The sequence below is a fragment of the Microcebus murinus genome, chromosome 24 (genome assembly GCF_040939455.1).
Source record: "Microcebus murinus isolate Inina chromosome 24, M.murinus_Inina_mat1.0, whole genome shotgun sequence".
NCBI classification, from domain to species: Eukaryota; Metazoa; Chordata; class Mammalia; order Primates; family Cheirogaleidae; genus Microcebus; species Microcebus murinus.
In genome coordinates, this window is record NC_134127.1 from 25267785 (window position 1) to 25288236 (window position 20452).

General features: G+C 46.8%; 1 protein-coding gene across 1 annotated transcript; it reads left to right on the forward strand.

Moving 5' to 3' along the window:
- The first annotated feature begins 4447 nt into the window (after nucleotides 1-4447).
- LOC105864822 (L-threonine 3-dehydrogenase, mitochondrial) lies at nucleotides 4448-19947 on the forward strand. Its single transcript, XM_012752978.3, has 9 exons — nucleotides 4448-4508; nucleotides 12399-12598; nucleotides 14065-14107; nucleotides 14744-14814; nucleotides 15265-15414; nucleotides 15523-15695; nucleotides 16644-16734; nucleotides 17992-18261; nucleotides 18811-19947. Exons 2-9 carry the CDS (start codon nucleotides 12415-12417, stop codon nucleotides 18948-18950), a joined length of 1122 nt encoding a protein of 373 aa, XP_012608432.2. The 5' UTR covers nucleotides 4448-4508; nucleotides 12399-12414; the 3' UTR covers nucleotides 18951-19947.
- The last annotated feature ends 505 nt before the right edge of the window (nucleotides 19948-20452 follow it).

The window sequence follows — 20452 nt, forward strand, 5'->3', positions numbered from 1 at the left end:
CCTATAATGATTGATAACATTTTCCACATTTGCGTTAACACTGTGTATATTATTACTATTGTTATTTTGCTGAAATAGTAAGTTGCGGACATTGTGACCCTTCTAAATACCTCACAGGTAGCTCCTAAGAATTAGTATGTATTGTATTTAATACATACTATTCAGTTAGTATTTATAATAAGTAAATCAATGAGGGAAAAAGGAAAGTTCATCCTTAGTGTAGAATGCCAACTATTAAATGTAGCAAAAAGGATGGAATTAAAAAGCCGCTATTTGGCAAGTTATCACAGTAATCATTGTTTTAGGTAGTATCAGTGAATGGCAAAACTAGTAGGGGAAAGTTTGTGAGGAACAGAATATAGTCAACGTATCTTTCCACAAAATACTTATTAGTTACAAAGGGGAAAATAGTAACTTTATAACAAAAGAACCTGGTAGATGCTGCCTTATCCAAGCAACGGTCAACACCACTGGTCATGAGACACAAACATGTACCTTCTAATATCTACACTGAGAACACGGCATTACTTTGTGGGCAAAAAAGCACAACTTGCTGCTTTTTTTGTTTGTTTGTTTTTAAATATTCTGTGTTTGCCAGATGCAATCTAAATTGACATCCAGAAATGTAGCTTAAAGTGGTTTTTGTTGTAAAGCACTTTGATGGATGCTGATGGGAAGATTAAATGTCTTTCAATGTTAGTAAAGTTCTGCAAGCTAAAAATAATAATAATAACTAAGTACAGAAGTTGTGGCTCGGTGTTGTAATTTACTCACATGTCCCCTGGGCCTTAGTTGCATAGTCTTTCTGGACATAGTCCCTATCCTGGCACTACTATTAGACATCACACAGAAACAAGCCTCTCACTTCCTATTTTAAAGCTGTGGGAGGCTGGGCGCGGTGGCTCACGCCTATAATCCTAGCTCTCTGGGAGGCCAAGGCGGACGGATTGCTCGAGGTCAGGAGTTCGAAACCAGCCTGAGCAAGAGCGAGACCCCGGCTCTACTATAAATAGAAAGAAATTAATTGGCCAACTAATATATATACAAAAAATTAGCCGGGCATGGTGGCGCATGCCTGTAGTCCCAGCTACTCGGGAGGCTGAGGCAGGAGGATTGCTTGAGCCAGGAGTTTGAGGTTGCTGTGAGCTAGGCTGACGCCACGGCACTCACTCTAGCCTGGGCAACAAAACGAGACTCTGTCTCAAAAAAAAAAAAAAAAAAAAACGCTGTGGGATCTTGAAAGCATGGAATTTGCATGTTTTGTTCATTCTGCCTGAACTACACATGCAGATATCTTAAACCAACAAAAACACAGCTTTTTGGTCTACTTTGTTTAGGAATTTATTGTCATAAATGTATTCATATTCTCTAATTGCAAAGAAAAATATCTTTTCATTAAGCAATTTAAGCCTGAAATCAATTTCTATAAATGATTTCATCTCCCTCCTTTTCATTTTTACTTTACTGAATTTTATTTGGAATTTATTACTTTCCATTTAAATTTTACAACAAAGATTTGATTCAATGTTCAGTTGTTTTTCTCAGTTCAAATTTAAACAAATACAGTTTTTCCCATCGTGACTGTCCTTTGGTGGTCATTATTTCTACAAAGTCTGTATTTCTCAAGGGAAATTCTTATTTATATGTATCAGGGAGATTTTTAGTCATTTGTATTAAGTGACAGATTTTGCTGCATGCATTTTTTAATTAAAGTACTTTTAAAAGTTTAAGATCATTTGGCTTACAGAACTGAATTACAAAAAGAGCACAGACAGTTCCTTTATACCCTTATATATATTAACATCTTATTAATATATAACTATAGCATGATTTTCTACTGGAGAAGCCATCTACAAGGAAGTAACATGGGGATGGTACTATGAACCAAACTATATGTAAAGTTTATTTGGGTTTCACCAGTTTTCCACTAATGCTCTTTTTCTGTCCCAGGATTGCATCTGGAATTCCACATGACACTCAGTTAATGCCTCTTCTTGTTCTCTGTAATCTGGTACCGTTCCTATCTCTCCGTGCCTTTGTCTGAGGAGGACTGGTCGGTTATCTCACATTAATGGAATGTTCCTCCATCGGGTTGTCTGCTGTTTTCTCATGATAAGATTGGGGCTATGCATTGTTGGGCAGAAAAATGTCAAGGTGACAGGCATCACCCAGGGCATCTTGTCATGGGCTGGGTGATGTCCATGTGTCTGATTTCTGGACACATTGGAGAGGTAAGCCTTGTTCACGGGATTAAGGAGAGGGCGCCAGTTTCCTTCATTTGAAAGTTACCATTTTCCCCTTCGTTATTGATAAACATCTATTTGGGGAGGGATACTCTGAGACTACACAAATACTCTTTTAAGCATTCACCCTCTAATTTTAGCTTGTCCGAGGATCTTGTCTGCAGCAGTGATTGTGGTAGTGTCTCAGTGGTGATTTTCTATTTCCCTCACTCCTACGCTTATTGATTGGAATTCTTGGGCAAAAAAAGAGTTGCCTCCCCTCCCCCATTTATTTACTGTTCAGTTATTATATCAATATGGACTAGGGAATGTTTATATTTATTTTTTATTTGGGTTTGTGGTTTGAGAGCCAGCCTCAACCCTGAAGGCAGAGGGAAATTCTGAATGTTATCACTGTAACTTAGCGTCACAGAAGCCCACCTTGCCGACCAAAGCCAAAGGGTACCAGGAAGACACAGACTGGCTGAGAGAAGGCAGGAGAGCCTGCCTGACAGGGCCAGGAGGAACACAAGGCATTGCTGGAGCCAGGGAGCTCACAGGCAGTGGCAGTGGCAGGACTGGCCTCCTCAGAGGGCCTCTCCTGGTCACCTAGATCACGATTCAAGTCTGGAGACAGGGTTTGCCCTTGTCGTGAGGGCCAGAGGACTGATGACATTCACTTCAGACTGCTTCCATGGGGAAGAGAGAAAACAGGTGCTACGTAGCCAGGAAACCACTCACCACCTGTCAGTCCCTGGGAAAGCAACCCTTTCTCTTTGTTCCGTCTTCAGGAACAAAGCTCAAAGCCATGGTCTGTGTAACTGTCCCCTCCCCCTCCAGGCCAGCGGATTGCTCCACTAGGCAGCACCCCCACCCGTAACCCCACTCAGCAAGCTCACTGGCATCTGGACCCACCACAAGGTTTGAGGAAAGCAAAAGAGAGGTCCCCATGCTGTGCTGCCCTGCCCTGCAGGGACAGGGACTCTGGGTCAGCATTCTGGTCTGCCCTGGGTGTGGCCTCGAGCAATCTCCACCTTTCCTGGTGGGGCCTCACCTCAAGGAGATAAAGAGTCCTCAATAACCTCTAAGATCTCTTGAGACGCTTAAAGTCTGTAATCGGGATTTCAGAACACCCCCCCCCCGTGGGAAGTTTGCTAGAACACGGAACTGTTGTGACTTTAGATTGCATGAGTGACATTCTCCAGGCAAGGAGACTGCCCTGACCAGAGGGCGCTGGGGTCTTGTGAGAGTCGGCACATTCAGGTGTGCCAGGGGCAGAGCCATCACCAGGGATCAAGTCATCAGAGGAAAAGGTGAAGCTATGGGGCCTTGCTAACTTGTGAAACAGAAAATTATACATATCTCATAAAATCATAGATTCTTAATACTGGAAGAAAACAGCTGTCGTTTCCCCAAACCTAAGGTGCCTGCAGCCTCCGATTCAGCAGATCGGGGTGGGAACTGCTTCGCCCAGGAGCACACCTTGAGTACCGAGCCCCTACGGTGGTGGATCGGTGGTTCCAACCTGGACAGCACGTTGGAACCGCTTGAGAAGCTTAAAAACCGCACTTGCCGCCTGTCCCCTTCCCACCTCGGGATTCCGAGTCAGTTGGTCTGACGCGCAGCCTGGACGCCGGGAGGTGCTACCTCGCAGAGGAGAATGGGAGCCGCGCCGGCCGAGCGCTTCTCCGGGGACTGGAGCCTCAGCCTGGCCGGAGCGGCTGCGGCCCGCCCCGAGAGCCCGGCGCGGCAGGTCCCGGGCGGGGCCTGAGCGGCTGCACGTCCAACCGGCTCCCGGCGCCGCGGACTCCGCTGGTCCGCGGTCCAGAAGGGCGCCTAATTTGGAGACCAAGATGAAGTGCCTCGCTCAAGGTCTGTCCACACCAGACCTCCAGACTCTCGGTCCCGGACCGTTTCCTCGGCCAGTCTTGCCGGCTGTCCCCAGTGCAGCCGACACCCGCAGAGGGGCCCGCCTCGGTCCAGCGTCAGCCCTTGCAGACTGGCCCCTGCCTGCCCGGCGCGCGGACGCGCGGGGACGCGCGGGGATTCCACAGGGCCCTCGCCGCCCTAGGACCCCCAAGAGTGGACCTGGGCTAGCTGGGGTGGCGCCCGCCACCCGCGGAGGCACGGTTGCCATGGCGACGGCGCCCTCCCCCAGCCGGCGCGGATTGGTGCGCCGAGGGGCGCGCTGGGCGCGCGGGGCGGCGCGAGCATAAAGGCGCCGCGCTCCGGCCGCCCCACGTGCAGCTCGGGGCTCCGCACAGCGTAGCGCAGGCTGGTCGGGAGGTCAGTGCGGAGGTCGCCCGCCGTGTCCGCGGCGCGGTCCCGGGGAGCCAGGACCCCTCTCGGGGCAGGGGCCGCGGCGGAGCCCCCTGCCCGGGGCGGCGGGGCGGGGCGGGAGGCGCGGGGCAGCAGACTCTGCGCTGGGGGCGAGCGCGCCCGGCCGCGCTGCAGAGCTGGGAGGGCGGTGCGGGGGCGGCGGGGCGCGCCACCCGCTCTCGTCCACTTTTTGGAGGGGTTCCCACGCCGGGGAACGGGGCGGGCAGGGCTGTTCCTACAAAATCGGTTCGTCCGGTGCTGTGGGAAGCCGTCTCCCGCGGAGGGTGGGACCCCACATCCTTCCGGGGTCCGGGCTGAGGTCCTCGCGTCCTCTGCTGGCCCTTGCCCTGGGCGCCGCGGGGGCGCCTCCGGGCGGCTGGGGACGGGAGGAGGGAGACGCCAGCTCTGCGGAGCCGGACCTCCCCCTGAGACCCTCTGTGGCTCAGGCTTAGAGCTCCGGGAGGTTTTCTCAGTCCTTTCTGGCTTTCAGATCATCCCCACGTAGAGCCCAGACTTTACCGGCTCGAAAATTAAAACAAAACAAAAAACCTAACGTGGACGGAGCCTTGACCGCACAGTTCGCCAAGTGCTGTGCATGGATTGACTGCTTTTATTAAATCCTCTGCACAGCGTCCTCTGGTGGTACTGGGATTGCTCCTTTCGGGGGCGAGGGGACTGCCTTGCACCCCGGGTGGGTCGGTGCTCCCCTGGGGAGAGGCGGGTAAGGTCCCCCTGAGGGGCCTGGGGGGTGTCTCCTCTTGGTCGCTAGCATCTGCTTACCTTGGACTGGTCACTTGATCCTGCAAAATGCGAAAAAGATTCCAGCTTCAGGGTTGCTGTGAGGGTTAAATAAGAGTTCAGGAAAGCAGGTGCTTCTTTGGTGCACAAGAGTTATTAAGAGGTGCCTGACTTTTCCTTGGGGCATCACTATTTGGAGGAACATTTACTATTATTTAATGAACCGGCGCCTTGCAGATGTGTTAGGTAAAACGTTATTGCTCCTTAAGGCAGAATAGGAGAGCCTGGGAAGATGACGGGGGGCGTGGCCGTCGGTGCAGCTGCGGCTTCCTGCCTGCAGAGCTGGAGGCCGGTGGCCAGCGCAGGGCACAGAGGGGCCCCTGAGGCTGGAAGATAAGAAGAGGCTGGTGGGAGAACAGTAGGGAGCTGCGTGACAGGGGCATGGAAGTTTGGATGCAGCTGGGGTTTGCCGGGTGTCCGGGGACATTACTGATCTATATTGGGCGGATTTTCTAGCTCTTCGGCAGTATATGTATATGCAGGCCATTTCTTGGTGCTGGATACTTTTAAATTCCATTTAATTTTAAATTATGGTTACAAACGTAGCATCAGATTTACCATCTTAAACATTTTAAGGCACACAGTTCAACCTTAAGTCTATTGTTGGGCAACACATCTCCGGAGCTTTTTCATCTTGCAAAACCGAAACTCTATGCTCATTAAACACTAATTTTCTCTCCCTTCTACCCAAACCTTGGCAACCAACTACTTTTCTACTTTGTATCTATGATTTTTGACTATGTTGTATATATACTTTAGAGACAGGGTCTTTGCTCTGTCACCCTGGCTGGAGTTGCAGTGATATGATCATAGCTCACTGCAGTCCTGAACTCCTGGGCTCAGCGGTCCTCCTGCCTCAGCCTCCCAGGTAGCTGGGTCTACAGGCATGCGCCACCACGCTACGATTTTTGACGACTTTAAAGAACACACATGAGTGGAATCATGCAGCATTTGTCCATTCGTGACTGGCTTATTTCACTTAGCATAATGTCTTTATTTACTGCTCCATGGCTAAGTATGATCAGAGCTAGAAATTTTGGGAGCTCTCGGGATAGCAAGAGCATCGAGGAAAACCAATGGTGAAAAACTCAGGGAAGAGGCCTGTTTTTAAATGGTAGTTTTCTTTAATATTCCTAAAACAAAATTGTCTGTCTTCAGAGTAATCACAATTAAGTTTTTTTCCACCCCAAGAAATGGAAGTAATTTTTTTTTTTTCTGATGACAGGGGCATTTGATTTTGTTGTGGTGTAGACAAACACCCCTGATGGTTTCTCCTTCCCGTCTGTCTGCCTCTTGGACTCGGTGTAGGGTGAGTCCTAACGTGCGCCCCGGCTTCCTGGGAGAGGCAAACGTGCTGTCTCCTGGCACCTGTCTGAAACCAAACTCGTCCATCTTCTCGCCTGACCCGCTTCTCCGGGAGGCCCATGCTTGCAGCAGCCCCAGTTAGAGGCCTCAGTGTCATCCAGGACTCCTTCCCAAACCCACCCATTGCCACAATCGCCAATGCCACCTTAGCTCTGCGTCTGTATCTCCATCACCCCTGGCTTCCTGGTGACACTGCTGTCTCAGGGTTCTGCCGCTGCTCGTGCAGATAAGTGTATACGCCGGGAGGTGGGAGAAGTCACAAATGACCCCCCTAGAGAGGCCTGGCTTCAGCAAACGTGTGCAAGGAGAGTCTGCTGATCTGTTCTTTTTCATCTCTCGCAGTTCAAGGAGGCGCTTGGGAGCGAAAGTTTATGGACTGTCATTTTGATCTTTAAAGCATGGAGGGAGGAGAATCTTCTTTGATGGTTTTCCCCTGTATAAATTTAATAACTGGCTTGGCAAAGCAAGTTTTCATTTAGAACAGCTGTTCTCAAAGTGTGATCTGGGAAATGGGGGGTTAGGGAGGGGTCACGGAGACCTTTTATAGGGTCCACGAGGTCAAAACTATTTTTAAAGGACTACTGAGGTGTCATTTGCCTTGTTCATTCTTTCTCTCACAAGTGTATGGTGGGGTTTTCCAGGGGCTACATGACTTGCAATGAGCTTTTTCTCTGATGGCTAATGAGATACGCACTCGTGTATTCTTCTGTTTCTAGAATCTTTTAAGGTAGTAGAGTCAGGGTATAAATATGTGCATTTTCAGGGAAGAACTCAGTTCTTAGTACTTCTGTGCATTTACTAGCTGCCTTTGCTTATATCTATTATTATCTCTGTGACCTCATTTTCTTTTGATAAGGCATTAATTTGAAATCCCAGAGCTTTCCTGTGCCTATATGGAAAAATGACAAAAAGTATACTTTGTAGTCTTGATTTGAAAACCTTTCTAAATGTTTTAGCGGTGTCAAATTATTTTTTAATTTAATATTTTACTCTAAAAGGATATACATTTATTTTTTATATTTAAGGGTAGATTATTGGCTTAAAAGGGGGATGTTACAGCTTTTCAAATTAGAAGTGACAAAGTCGAAGCATCCAGCAGGGTAAGGTATCAAGTCAGGTTGGCTGGAGAAACACACAGGAAAGCCTGTTTAGATGATAAAGCACCGAAAGAAGTCACAACACTGCCACTTTCCAATGAGAAAGAAACTTGCCAAATTAAAGATTTAGCTGCAGACGTGAAGACTGAGTTATTATCTTGACTGCAGAAGTGTATTTTTTTTTTTTTTTTTTTTTTTGCCTTAGAAGTGGAAGAATGGCTAGATTTGCCATTTTGCTTGTGTTCTGGTATCAGTACCAAAGTGGTCGTGTGAAGATATCCTTTTAGTGAATGTTTGGCAGCAAACACAGGTAGTGCCAAGATATTCAAAGTGTTGAATAACTTCTTTGAATGTTATGGTTTACTCAGGAGCAGCTGTGTTGCATTTGCATTGATAGCGCAAGGCAGTGCTAGGTAAACCTCCTGGCGCCTCGGTATATATCAAGGCAGCCGTGCCAAACTGCAGTGGTAGTCTATTCTTTACTGCTGGGACTACAGGCACACACTACTGTGCCCGGCTAATTTTTCCTATTTTTAGTTGTTTGGCTAATTTCTTTCTATTTATAGTAGAACGGGGTCTCGCTCTTTCTAAGGCTGGTCTCGAACTCCTGACCTTGAGTGATCCTCCCTCCTCGGCCTCCCAGAGGGCTAGGATTACAGGTGTGAGCCACCTCGCCTGGCCAGTAGGACTTTTTGGTATTATATAGTGAAGTGTGTTAACATTTGGAAAATGTGCATAACTCACTGAACCAATGTTTTCCAAAAGACCAAGGCATGGAGTTACTAAATCATGCAGGAGTTCGTGATCCATTTAAAAAGCAGTAGTTTAATGTAGCAAGGTACAAAAGCTTCATTGATAAGATTTCAGATTACATATCACAACTAACCTTTGAGAAACTACCATGTGTTGAGTTTTATAGGAGTATCAACGATGGAACATTCAGGATTATCTGCAAAGGTTTATAAAATACCATTTCCTCTTTCCATGGCTTTGCTGTGTGTTTGCCTTTTATTTTTATACTTCAGCCAAAGCAACAGTTGAATAGAGAGCAGAATTAGATGTGAGAATCCACCAGTTTTCTATTAAAGCAGACATCAAAGAGCTGTATAAAATGTAAAATAATGGCATTCTTCTTACTAAATGTTTTTTGCTTTGGAAAATAGTCATTTTTATAAAATATGTTAACATGTTTATTTTTAAATGTATGAACAAAATTGTTAAACATATCTTGGTTTTGATTTCTAATGCAGGAAATATTAATAGAAAAAACAACATGTAAATAATGGTTCTTTTGGGGTCCTCAGTTTTTAAGAGTGTAACTGAGTCTTGAGATGAAAAAAGTTAAGTTCTGCCCTAAGAGTATTAAATGTGCCTTGGCAGGAGCGAGGAGAAAAGCTACGTGCTGTCGACTGTTGGAGGTTTTTAAATTTTAGTTTTGTTTTTAATACCCATGCACTGTTGAAGCAATCCCGGAATAGGGGCGACAGTGCTGCTCGGGTTTTCTAGGGGGCGGTGGCCGCCACAGTTAAGTGCAATGGTGCAGTAAAGCACTCAGCCTGTGGCACATGGAGAACATTGTTAGCTGTTAATAATAGTGGAATAAAAAGAACTAACTCAAGGCCGGGCGCGGTGGCTCACGCCTGTAATCCTAGCTCTCTGGGAGGCTGAGGCGGGCGGATTGCTCAAGGTCAGGAGTTCAAAACCAGCCTGAGCAAGAGCGAGACCCCGTCTCTACTATAAATAGAAAAAAATTAATTGGCCAACTGATATGTATATAAAAAATTAGCCGGGCATGGTGGCGCATGCCTGTAGTCCCAGCTACTTGGGAGGCTGAGGCAGAAGGATCGCTCGAGCCCAGGAGTGTGAGGTTGCTGTGAGCTAGGCTGACGCCACGGCACTCACTCTAGCCTGGACAACAAAGCGAGACTCTGTCTCAAAAAAAAAAAAAAAAAAAAAAAAAAAAGAACTAACTCAGTTATGAATTGTCCATATGGTTAAACTGAAACACTATATTCAAGTAAGAATCGTTTGGTGCCGCCTTCATGCTTCCCCCTTGTGAAGAAAGAAAAATGAATACAATTGTACCTTTCTACTATCTGCAGGTCTGTTTTTTACTTGACTCTAGTATTTTCAATCTTTTTTTTTTTTAAAAAAAAAAGAAAAACTTTCAACTGTGGCCATTTATCATTTTGCTTTTGAGAACTGGGGATTGTCTTTGAGTTTCAAATGTTCTGGGAAGTCCACTTGTCTCTCGGCTTCCTTATATCCCTTTTTGAAAAACTTGTTATTGCAGAACGTGTTACCTCTGTCCTCAGTATCGCTTTGAACTTGCTGAAATAGTGACTCTAGGAATCAAGGTTCTGCCCTGGTTTCAGGTGCCAATCAGGGCTGCGGGCATGGTTTTCCTCAAGTGAGCCTGTAAGAGCCGATTGAGGAAAACCTCAGCCTTTCTTGTGAAGTGGCCCATCCTCGACACCCCTTTTCTGACCTCGGCTCTGTGCAGTGAGACCAGAGATGTGCCTACCTTGGGAAGGCTCTCTTCTGCTCACGTACTTGGGGACTGGGGACATGAGCTGGAATGCAGGGCCTCCGGTGCTGGGGCTGGCAGGACAAGTCACCGCCCCAGCAGAGGCCCGCCTGCTCTTTTCTTTTTGAGATAGTCTTTCTCTGTCATCCAGGCTGCAGTGCAGTGGCATCATCATAGTTCACTGTAGCCTCAAACTCCTGGGCTCAAGCGATCCTCCTGCCTCAACCTCCTGAGTAGCTGGGACTACAGGCGTGCACCACCACGCCCGGCTAATTTTTGTAGACAGGGTCTCACTCTGTCATCCATGTTGGTCTTGAACTCCTGGCCTCATGTGATCCTCCTGCAGCCTCCCAAAGTGGTGGGATTACAAGTGTGAGCCACTGCGCCTGGCCCTACCTACCTTATTTTGGCATATTAAAGAGCAAACCCTGGTGACCCATAAAGGGGGTGAAAGCATATGTTTTCAGAAGACGATATTTTCCTTTTGTTTTCTTCATCCTGGGTTTGGGTGTGATCAGGGAATGCAGGAAGCTATTGCTGCCTCTGGCGTTTTAACTTAGAATTACTCTCTTAAGTCTACTCAAGGCACTGGGTTGGGTACAAGTTGAGATTTTACTGAAACTACTGTGTTTCCCCGAAAATAAGACCTACCCATAAAATAAGCCCTAGCAGGATTTCTAAGCATGTGCACAATAGAAGCCCCACCCCGAAAATAAGCCCTAGTGCTGGGCGTGGCTACGCAGCGCATCTGCACAACCCATGCGTTTCCTCGCGGAGTGGGAAAGAAGACGAGCAGCCCTTCTCATCTGCCCCGTGAGAGCTCTGTTGCTTGGCATGAGAGATTGGGGCCAATGGTTCTAAAGGAAATAGAGTCGCAAGAAATTCAGGATGGAATTCGGGGTTTGGAGAGTTATGAAGATGTTCCAGAAGAAGACGACTTCACTATATTTGAATAAATGTAGATTGTTATACTGTACTTAAAAAAATAACACATCCCCTGAAAATAAGCCCTAGGGTGTCTTCTTGAGGAAAATAAATATAAGACCCTATCTTATTTTCGGGGAAACACAGTATCTTGCACTGTGCTTTGTTTATTTTTTCTCTCTTTATAATGAAAAATATAACCTTGAGGGACATCAGAGTTGGCTCTGAGGGCTCACTACCCTTTCTGTGAGGAGCGAGCTTGCAGGTGAGTGAGAGGGTGGCCGAGGCTGCTCGTGCGTGCCCGGCGTGTGATCGGCCTGTCTAGGCAGGGCGGGAAGTTTGCTGTCAGAGCCAGCAAAGCAAGCCAGGTGGCTCCAGGCTGCTCTGGTGACATGCTTGCCTGGCTATTGGGGACAGAATGGGGAACATGGACGTTTGAAGCCATGCAGTCGGACCATCCTGACCTCTCGAGGCCAGGACTGAGTTCACGGTCAGCCAGTGGTAAAGGTGACAAGGAAGAAGAGCCAGAGACTAAATTAAATATATATGATTTTGGAAACAGTGAGAATATGGCTTTTCTAAACGGTCCTCTCTAAGGAGATGGCAGTACAACAAAAATTATTCACAGCCTGCTAAATATTGCTGGGGGCGATCCGCTCTTCTAGTCTGGTTCATTCCGAAGACATCTGAGCGTTCCTACAAGACTTACAGGGCACTGTGTTCTTCAATTGGGGGTCTCTTGGACCCTGAGATGGATGTGTGCACACGTTGATGGCAGTTGTAGTTAAGATGTAAAACCCTCACCAGATCCATTGACTTTGTTTTGGGGTCAATTATGGCTCTCTGCAGGAATTTCCTCTGTGGCATCGGATCCCAGTTGGCATCAGCATTGTACGATGTCAATTCTAACTCTCGGTTCAGCCTTGGTTTGCCTGGACTTTGTGTGAGTGACATTTTATCCCTTTATTACAGTATGCAATTGACTGGCTTCCTGTTGGCAAACTCAGCAGTTCAGATCCTGAATCCAGAAACGTGACTTTGCCTGTTAGCTGACAATCTTAGCGTTAGTTTCAGTTAAAGAGCTTATGTGGAAGGGTAGAAAGAATAAGAGTTTTGTAGTTAACTCCACTTCTTTTTTCTTTACAGGCTATTTGAGTAGAAAATGCCAGTCGTTAGGATGCTGAGGCAGGTGGTGGGCCCGTTGGCGCAGCACCCAGCCTGCGGCTGTGGGACATATGGCCCGCCGGTCCGGTCCCTGGCCATCTCCCCTCGGCAAGTTCCAGCAGATGCCAGCTTCCACTCCTCCTCTTTCTCTGATACAGACCATCCACGAGTCTTAATTACAGGTTGTTTTTCTTTTTTTTTCTTTTTTCCACTTTGGTGACTTGATTTTTTCTTTTCCGTACTGCTTCTGAGTGATTGTGCCTTTGGTTTTGGAATGTGTAACACGCCATCAGAACCTCCGTATGTTGCTCGTCCCTGTAGCAGATAATGCAGCAGAAGCAGGCTGACCAAATAACATCCAGAGTCTGGATTTATTTACTACTTTATGAAAAGGATCTCAGAATGGGAGATATTTTGTAATAGAACATTTTTAACTAGAGCAGCTAACCTTATTGATCAGATACTGCCTTTTTTCACCATTAGCTTTTTTTAGAATATTGCAAATCCAAAAATCCTTATTTTATCACTCTTGCCAGTGCTTGGTTTCTCTGGCATAATATTTTTTTGTAGCCTGAAAGGACCTAAAAACCTAGGGGCCAAATAGCTGCTCTGGAACTTGGTTCCCTTCCTTATTGGATCAGTCTGGGGAGTGAAGGCTGCTGGATAAGAAGGTACCAGGAGTAGAACATTGATTCTGGAGTCAGGCATACCTTCCCTTGGCCAAACTCCTAAACCTAAACTCAGTGTCATTCACCCCAAACTGTTATTGCACATTGAAGTATTGGAAATAGAGAGGGTAAGTTAGTATCTGTCTGGGCTCGTTGTCGCCACCGAGCTCGTCATCGCCACCGAGCTCGTCATCGCCATTGAGCTCGTCGTCGCCATTAGACGACGACAGGATCCCTGATCCTCCTTATCTTGAATATTCCTGGCACCTGACTGTACCCTCCAGACCTTGCTCTGTCACTTCCACTCAGCCCAAGTTCACCTCTGATTTTCATTGACATGTTTCTTTCTCCTTCTTACCACGTTTTCTTCCCTTGGCTTTATATTGATATCCTCACTTTCCTCACTTTGTGTGTGTGTGTGAGTGAAATCCCACTTTTGTGTGTTGTTTATTTTTTGAGACAGAGTCTCACCTTGTCACTCAGGCTAGAGTGCAATGTCATCATTATGGTTCACTGCAACTTCAAACTCCTGGGCGCCAGCAATGCTCCCGCCTCAGCCTCCCAAAGTGCTGGGATGACAGGTGTGTCACTGTACCTGGCCATTTTTACCTCTCTTAATGGCCCTTCTCAATTGAGTCATCTGCCCTTTTTCCAAATGACTTCTTGGTTTGTCCCTTCCTCATTGCCTTTTTATATCTCAGTCCAGTTCTAATGGGATGGGATTCTGGATAATCCCACTAGAAGCTGATATTTGGTTTTGAATGTTTTTGGTGCCCATAGCAGACAGACAAGCTTCCGAGCCCATCTAAATGCTGCACTGTGTTGTCGAGGAGAGTGGAGTGAGCAGCGACTGTGTCAGCCCACCCTAGGACTTTATCTAATTAACTAAGATTGAAAAATAATCTTACATGGTTATTACAGTTTTAGAATAATTGGACTGGTTAGATTTGGATTAAAGTTTCACTTGTTTCTTCTCCTAGGGGGCCTTGGCCAGCTGGGAGTGGGGCTTGCTAACCTTTTGAGGTAAGAGCCCTAAAAACTTGAAATTCAGAATCTGAGATCGTAAGTATATGACCCTTGTCTTTGATGCCATTTAACCGTCTTTTCTCTCTCCTCTTGTCCCTTAGCATTTTAGATATCGTACCTAAATGTTTCAAATACACTTCATTTTGCCTCTTAATATCACAGACCTGTCGCAAGCCTTTGACTCATCTCCAGTCCCACCCTCTGCTCCGTCTCTTTCCTAACCCAGGCAGAATGAGACATGTCACTGCACGTAAAGCACCTGGCTGCAGCTGCTTGGGGCAGAGGGAGGTGCAAGTGGAAACTGGAAGGAAACCATGTGGGGTTTGGAGAGAGTTGTAAGATAAGGAGGGGGGGGTAAAAACTCTAGGGCACTAGGAAGAAATTGGTGACAGACAAGAGACGTAGCGTTGGCAGAGGGGTGAGAGGAGAAACGGACGACAGGGTGTGGGCAGGGAGAGAGAGGCCCGGGGACGAGAGGGGCAAGAACTGAAGGTATGTATATGTGAAGGAGGAAGAGGAAGGAGGGATTTTGGAGTCTGACAGTGAATTGCAGTTCCTGGGTTAAGATCGTTTTCATAGGACCTGTTACAGCCTAGATGCTGCCAACTTGTGTGTTGTGATTTTTCCATTTAGGAAACGGTTTGGGAAGGACAATGTGATTTTGTCCGACATAAGGAAACCCCCTGATCACGTCTTCCATAGCGGTAAGAGAGCCATAAGCCTTGCTTTTGTTTTTATCTTTAATTTTCAAAGTGCAGCTAAAGAGGTGGCTTATGGAATCAGTGCGGGCAACAGCTCATACCAGGTTTATGAATTAAAGAAGTTGCATGATATGTCACTTGAAAATATTTGTATTTTCATATAAATATAAATATGTGTGTTTTATATAAAAGCTGAGAGAGAGAAATACACATAAAGCCCTTAGAACAGTGCCTGGCATGTACAAGTACTGGAGAAGCATTAGGTATTGTCACCGGCGGGGTGGCCTTGTCATTCTTCCACGGGGAAAGCGCTGCAGAGCACCTGACGGGTTTAGTTTACCCAGTTGCTACTGATGAAATTCACAAGTCCATGGGGGAGAGGGGAAAGGTCCATTTAGTTCTTCAAACCCCAAACTATTTCACTTCTATGTTTTCACTCTGTGTTCCCCGCAGGCCCATTTATTTATTCGGATATCTTGGATTACAAGAATCTTCGAGAGATCGTGGTAAACAACCGCATCACCTGGCTGTTTCACTATAGCGCCTTGCTCAGCGCGGTGGGAGAAGCGAACGTACCCTTGGCGAGAGCTGTGAATATCACCGGTGAGCGCCTGGCCCTGGCCCGGTGCGGTCCATTCGCCAGTGCTTCCAGTTCTTTGGCAAGAAGAGATTGTTTTTTTTTCAGATCGTGATAACGTCTGTTCCTTTCAGGATTGCACAATATTCTGGACACTGCAGCGGAGCACAGTGTGCGGTTGTTTGTGCCCAGCACGATTGGGGCTTTTGGACCGACCTCTCCCCGGAACCCAACCCCTGATCTCTGCATTCAGAGACCCAGGACCATCTATGGGGTGTCCAAGGTCCACGCGGAGCTCATGGGAGAAGTAAGCGTCACCTGGCGAGATTGCTGAGTGCAGCGGGGCAAGATGATTTGGTGTTTTCTTTCTCATTCTTTTTGCCTCAAACTTGGAGGTACTTCCCCTGTCCCCTGACCCCAGCCCCTAGAGTCGGTCAGTTGGCTCACTGTGTTTCCCGGGTGGCAGGCGTCCGTAGCTCCTGCAGACCTGCCCAGGGCAGCGTGGCAGCCTCTCCACAGCCGAGTGGTGACGCTCAGCACTTCAGGGCCCCGTGCGTGGCTCCCTCCCTCTCTTCCCTGCTGTCCTCTTTCAGGCTCCAACATTGCTAGCTATCGGTGGCGACTATAAACCTTCTTATTATGGAAAACTTCAAACATTTTTTGGTTGTATTTTTTACACTCTTTGTAGTCAAATTCGGTTGCTGTCTCACCCTTGGGCGGATGCATCACAGTCCTTGTCGCTCCCCTGCTGCTCTCTCCGCTACTCTGTCCAAGGCTGCGCTACGGGAACGTGCTCCTGTGGGTTGTTTAGGGCAGTGGGCAGGAACCTCCTCTCCAGAGAAAGCTTGGAAACCCCTACTGTAGGCTGGTGTAGTATTTACAATGTCAGTGTTATCACCAAAATGGCGATTCTAAAAACTCAAGTTGTTTATTAAAGATAAACGAGGCCAGGTGCAGTGGCATGCACCTGTAGTCCCAGCTACTGGGGAGGCTGAGGCAGGAGGATGGCTTGAGCCTAGCAGTTTGAGGTTGCTGTGAGCTGTGATGATGCCACTGCACCCTAGCCCAGGTGACAGAGAGAAATTTTGTCTGAAGAAGATAAGATAAATGAGTGCCTCTTGGAGATTCTAAAGTCTTCATTTTCTTTAGGTATCATTTTAATATAAAATTAAAGGAGAAAAGGGTGTTACTTCTTTGCATCGCTCCATCTGATTTAAAAGATTCTTTTTTGGAGTAAGTTTTTTCTTTGTCATAGTATTATCATTACCGGTATGGATTAGATTTCCGATGCCTGCGGTATCCTGGAATCATTTCAGCCGACTCCCAACCTGGAGGAGGAACTACTGGTAAGTGTTTTCTATTGCTTTTGTCTCTCGTGTAGGAAGCAGGTGGTCCTGCAGCACGCCACTGCGCTCCAGCCTGCTGGCCTCCTTCACTCTCCTCTTTCGTAAGCGCACCGTGGAGTTTTCCACAGCTGTGTCGTGTGGCATGTGACAGGACAGACAAGAGACTTAACACGACATGAAACAGGTCTGCCTTTGCAGCAGATTTTGTTTGTTTGGAAAAATGCATTCTTTTTCATATAAAATAGCATACATACTAATATATGATAGGGTTATTGCCTTTTTTTGTTTTTGAGATAGAGTCTCACTCTGTTGTTGCCCGGGCTACAGTGCAGTGGCATCATCACAGCTCACAGCAACCTCAAACTCCTGGGCTCAAGTGATCCTCGTGCCTCAGCCTCCCGAGTAGCTGGGACTACAGGCATGCGCCACCACAGCCTACTATTTATTTATTTATTTATTTTTGAGACAGAGTCTCACTTTGTTGCCCAGGCTAGAGTGAGTGCCGTGGCATCAGCCTAGCTCACAGCAACCTCAAACTCCTGGGCTCAAGCGATCCTCGTGCCTCAGCCTCCCGAGTAGCTGGGACTACAGGCATGCACCACCATGCCCGGCTAATTTTTTCTATATATATTAGTTGGCCAATTAATTTCTTTCTATTTATAGTAGAGACTGGATCTCGCTCTTGCTCAGGCTGGTTTTGAACTCCTGATCTCGAGCAATCCGCCCGCCTCGGCCTCCCAGAGTGCTAGGATTACAGGCATGAGCCACCACGTACGGCCTATTGATTTATTTTTAATAGACACAGGGTCTTGCTGTCTAGCTCAGGCTGATCTGAAACTCCTGGCCTCATATAGTCTTTCTGCCTTGGCCTCCCAAATTGCTAGGATTACATACATGAGCCACTGTGCCTGGCCTATTGTCATTTTAAAATACAGTAATATTTAAAAAAATTCTTAGTTAACTCTAGTAGAGTAAATATTGATACAAGCCACATTAATCAGGTCTCTTTGGGAGTCCTCAATTTTTAAGAAGTCTTCTGAAGGCTCATTCTAGGAATGTCTAAAAGAGGCTGCAACCAGAAAGTACTCTGTAGAAAACAGTGTTGTTCTAAAGTGGTCTAAATCAGGAGTCCTCAAACTACAACCCACGAGTTCTAAGGAGTTCTGAGACTAAAACATTGGAGAACCGCCGCCTCCATCCAAGAGGCTCATGCAGGGTTTCGGTATAAGAGAACCCACAGACAGGACTGTCTTTCAGACTATGCAGTCCAGATTTTCCATGATGCCATGAAGCACGGCAAATTCGAGTGCAACCTGGAAGCTAGCACGAGGCTCCCCATGATGTACATTGACGACTGCCTCAGGGCCACCCTGGAGGTCATGGAGGCCCCGGCCGAGTCTCTCTCCATGAGGACCTACAACATCAGCGCCGTGAGCTTCACCCCCGAGGAGCTGGCCCAGGAGGTTCTCAAGCACGTGCCGGAATTCCAGATCACGTACAACGTGGACGCCGTTCGGCAGGCCATAGGTTGGTACCTCGTGGCAAACAGTCTCAAAGCCAAAATTCAGCTTTGGCCTTCACTGAGTCCCTGGGGGACATAAACCTGGAAGGCTGAGGAGAGCACAGCTCCTTCCTGAGGTCCAGACACTTTCCGGAGAAGGAGCCAGCAGACGCTTCGATGTGGGGAAGTGATGTCTAAAGTGGGTGAAATGGTTCCATTCCAAATACACAGCTCGTCAGCATTCCACCATTTTTACAAAGCAAGGAAAAATGGAAGCAGTGGAGGTAGTATGAAAACAGCTCTGGGTTTTTAAATACTGTGACTTTGCCAATTTGTGGCTGGGAGCACCTTTTTGAGTATAAGATTCCTACCAAAGTTGCATGTGATTTTCACACTGTGGGAAAATTTTTCACAGTGCCTGAGAGATGTGTAACATATAGTCTTCTAACTAAGCTCCACTGCTCCTCTGCTGTACTCAGAAGAAATTTCCTTTTTTGACTTTTGTATAAAATGTTCTAGACTGTTCTGCAAAATCTAGAGCCCAAATAACTCGAGCTGCTCTCTTCTTCTCCTAGCGGACAGCTGGCCGATGAACTTTGACGACAGCAACGCTCGAAAGGACTGGGGCTGGAAGCACGACTTCGACCTTCCAGAGCTGGTGACCACGATGTTGAACTTCTATGGTTCCGACGCCAGAGTGGCCCAGGCCAACTGAGGGGGCCCTGAGGGAGAAGCAGCTCCTGCATCCCGGACTCCTGTTGGGGCAGAACTGCCGCCACCCAGAGGTTGTAGACCCCAAGGAGCCTGTATTATTGGAGTTGACTAATTGGACTACATTTTGGCAGCTCATATCCAACTGCTAGGTGGAGACTGGAGTTAACGTTAAGCATTTTCAAAATGTTTGTAGGTTCGGTGGGAGGACTTCACTGTCTTTGCTGTTTGCCTAAATTTGTCTAAATGCACATTCCACGGAGTGAAGACTTAAGTCATCATTAGTTTTCATTTCCCTAATTAAGATGAAACGGCCATTTCTGGGAAGGTAGAAGTTATGTGACATTTGTACTTAATTAAATCCAACTTAAATATCACTCCATTATTCTCTTACTAGAGACCAAAGATTACATTGTAAAAACTTTAAAAAATGTGCTCCTAGGATAGAAGTATTCTTTGCTATCTCGTCTGAATATAAAACATGTTTGGTGTATAACCCAATGTGCATAATGTTCAAGGGATTTGAATTTCTTCAACGATGGTTACTTCTAACTTACTTTTCTGCAAGAAGATACATCTGTAGGAAATGGAGAATATTAAAGGTGATGTAACTAGTGGGGAGCAGCCCCTCTCTCCCTGCCCTCCTGTCGGTGAGCTAAGTGGTGATTACCAGGAATGTAACTCCTCACCTGGCAACGCCAGCAACCAGGGGCTTGTCTAAGTTAAGCGTCTCTGGGCTCCACCCCACAGCCAGGTACTTCTGGTTACAGCCTCTTATAGACATTCCGAGACTGAGCCTTCAGAAGAACTCCTCCACACCTCTGATGCAATCACTAGAAAAATACAGATCGAACTTTCTTTGCAGCTACCTCAGCGTGTGCGACAGGTGAAAACACTAGAAAGGAAAACTTCCAGTTCCACGGGTTAATCATGGGTGTATTTGATAACAGCTGTCAAGGATGACAAGGCATTTCTATTACGTGCTTAATGACAATAAAATGTTATGCGTTTGGAATTTTGTCTTATTTATTTTCAATATATTTAAGGGGTACGAATGCAGTTTTGTTACATAGATATATCAGATAGTGGTGAGGTCTGGGGCTTTTAGGGTTCCCATCACCCAAATATGGGGTACGTTGTACCCAGTAGATGATTTTTCATCCCCCACCCACCCCATCCCCTCACCTTGGGAGTCTCCATAGTTTAGCTCCCACTTACAGGTGAGAACTTGCAGTACTTGGTTTTTCATTCCTGAGTTTCTTCACGGAGGATAATGGCCTCCAGTTCCACCCAAGTTGCTGTAAAAGACATTGTTTCATTCTGTTTTATGGCTGAGTGGTACTCCATGGTGTGTACATGGACATACACCAGATTCCACTTTTTTTTTTTTTTTTTTTTTTGGAGATAGAGTCCCACTCTGTCACCCAGCTTTGAGTGCAGTGGCATCACCATAGCTCACAGGAAACTCAAACTCCAGGGTGCAAGTGATTCTCCTGCCTCAGCCTC

Coding starts and splice junctions, on each gene's coding strand:
- LOC105864822 (XM_012752978.3), top strand. CDS start 12,415: ATGCCAGTCGTTAGGATGCTGAGGCAGGTGGTGGGCCCGTTGGCGCAG. Junction 15,415..15,522: donor GAGAGCTGTGAATATCACCG/GTGAGCGCCTGG, acceptor TGTTCCTTTCAG/GATTGCACAATATTCTGGAC. Junction 15,696..16,643: donor ACGCGGAGCTCATGGGAGAA/GTAAGCGTCACC, acceptor TCTTTGTCATAG/TATTATCATTACCGGTATGG.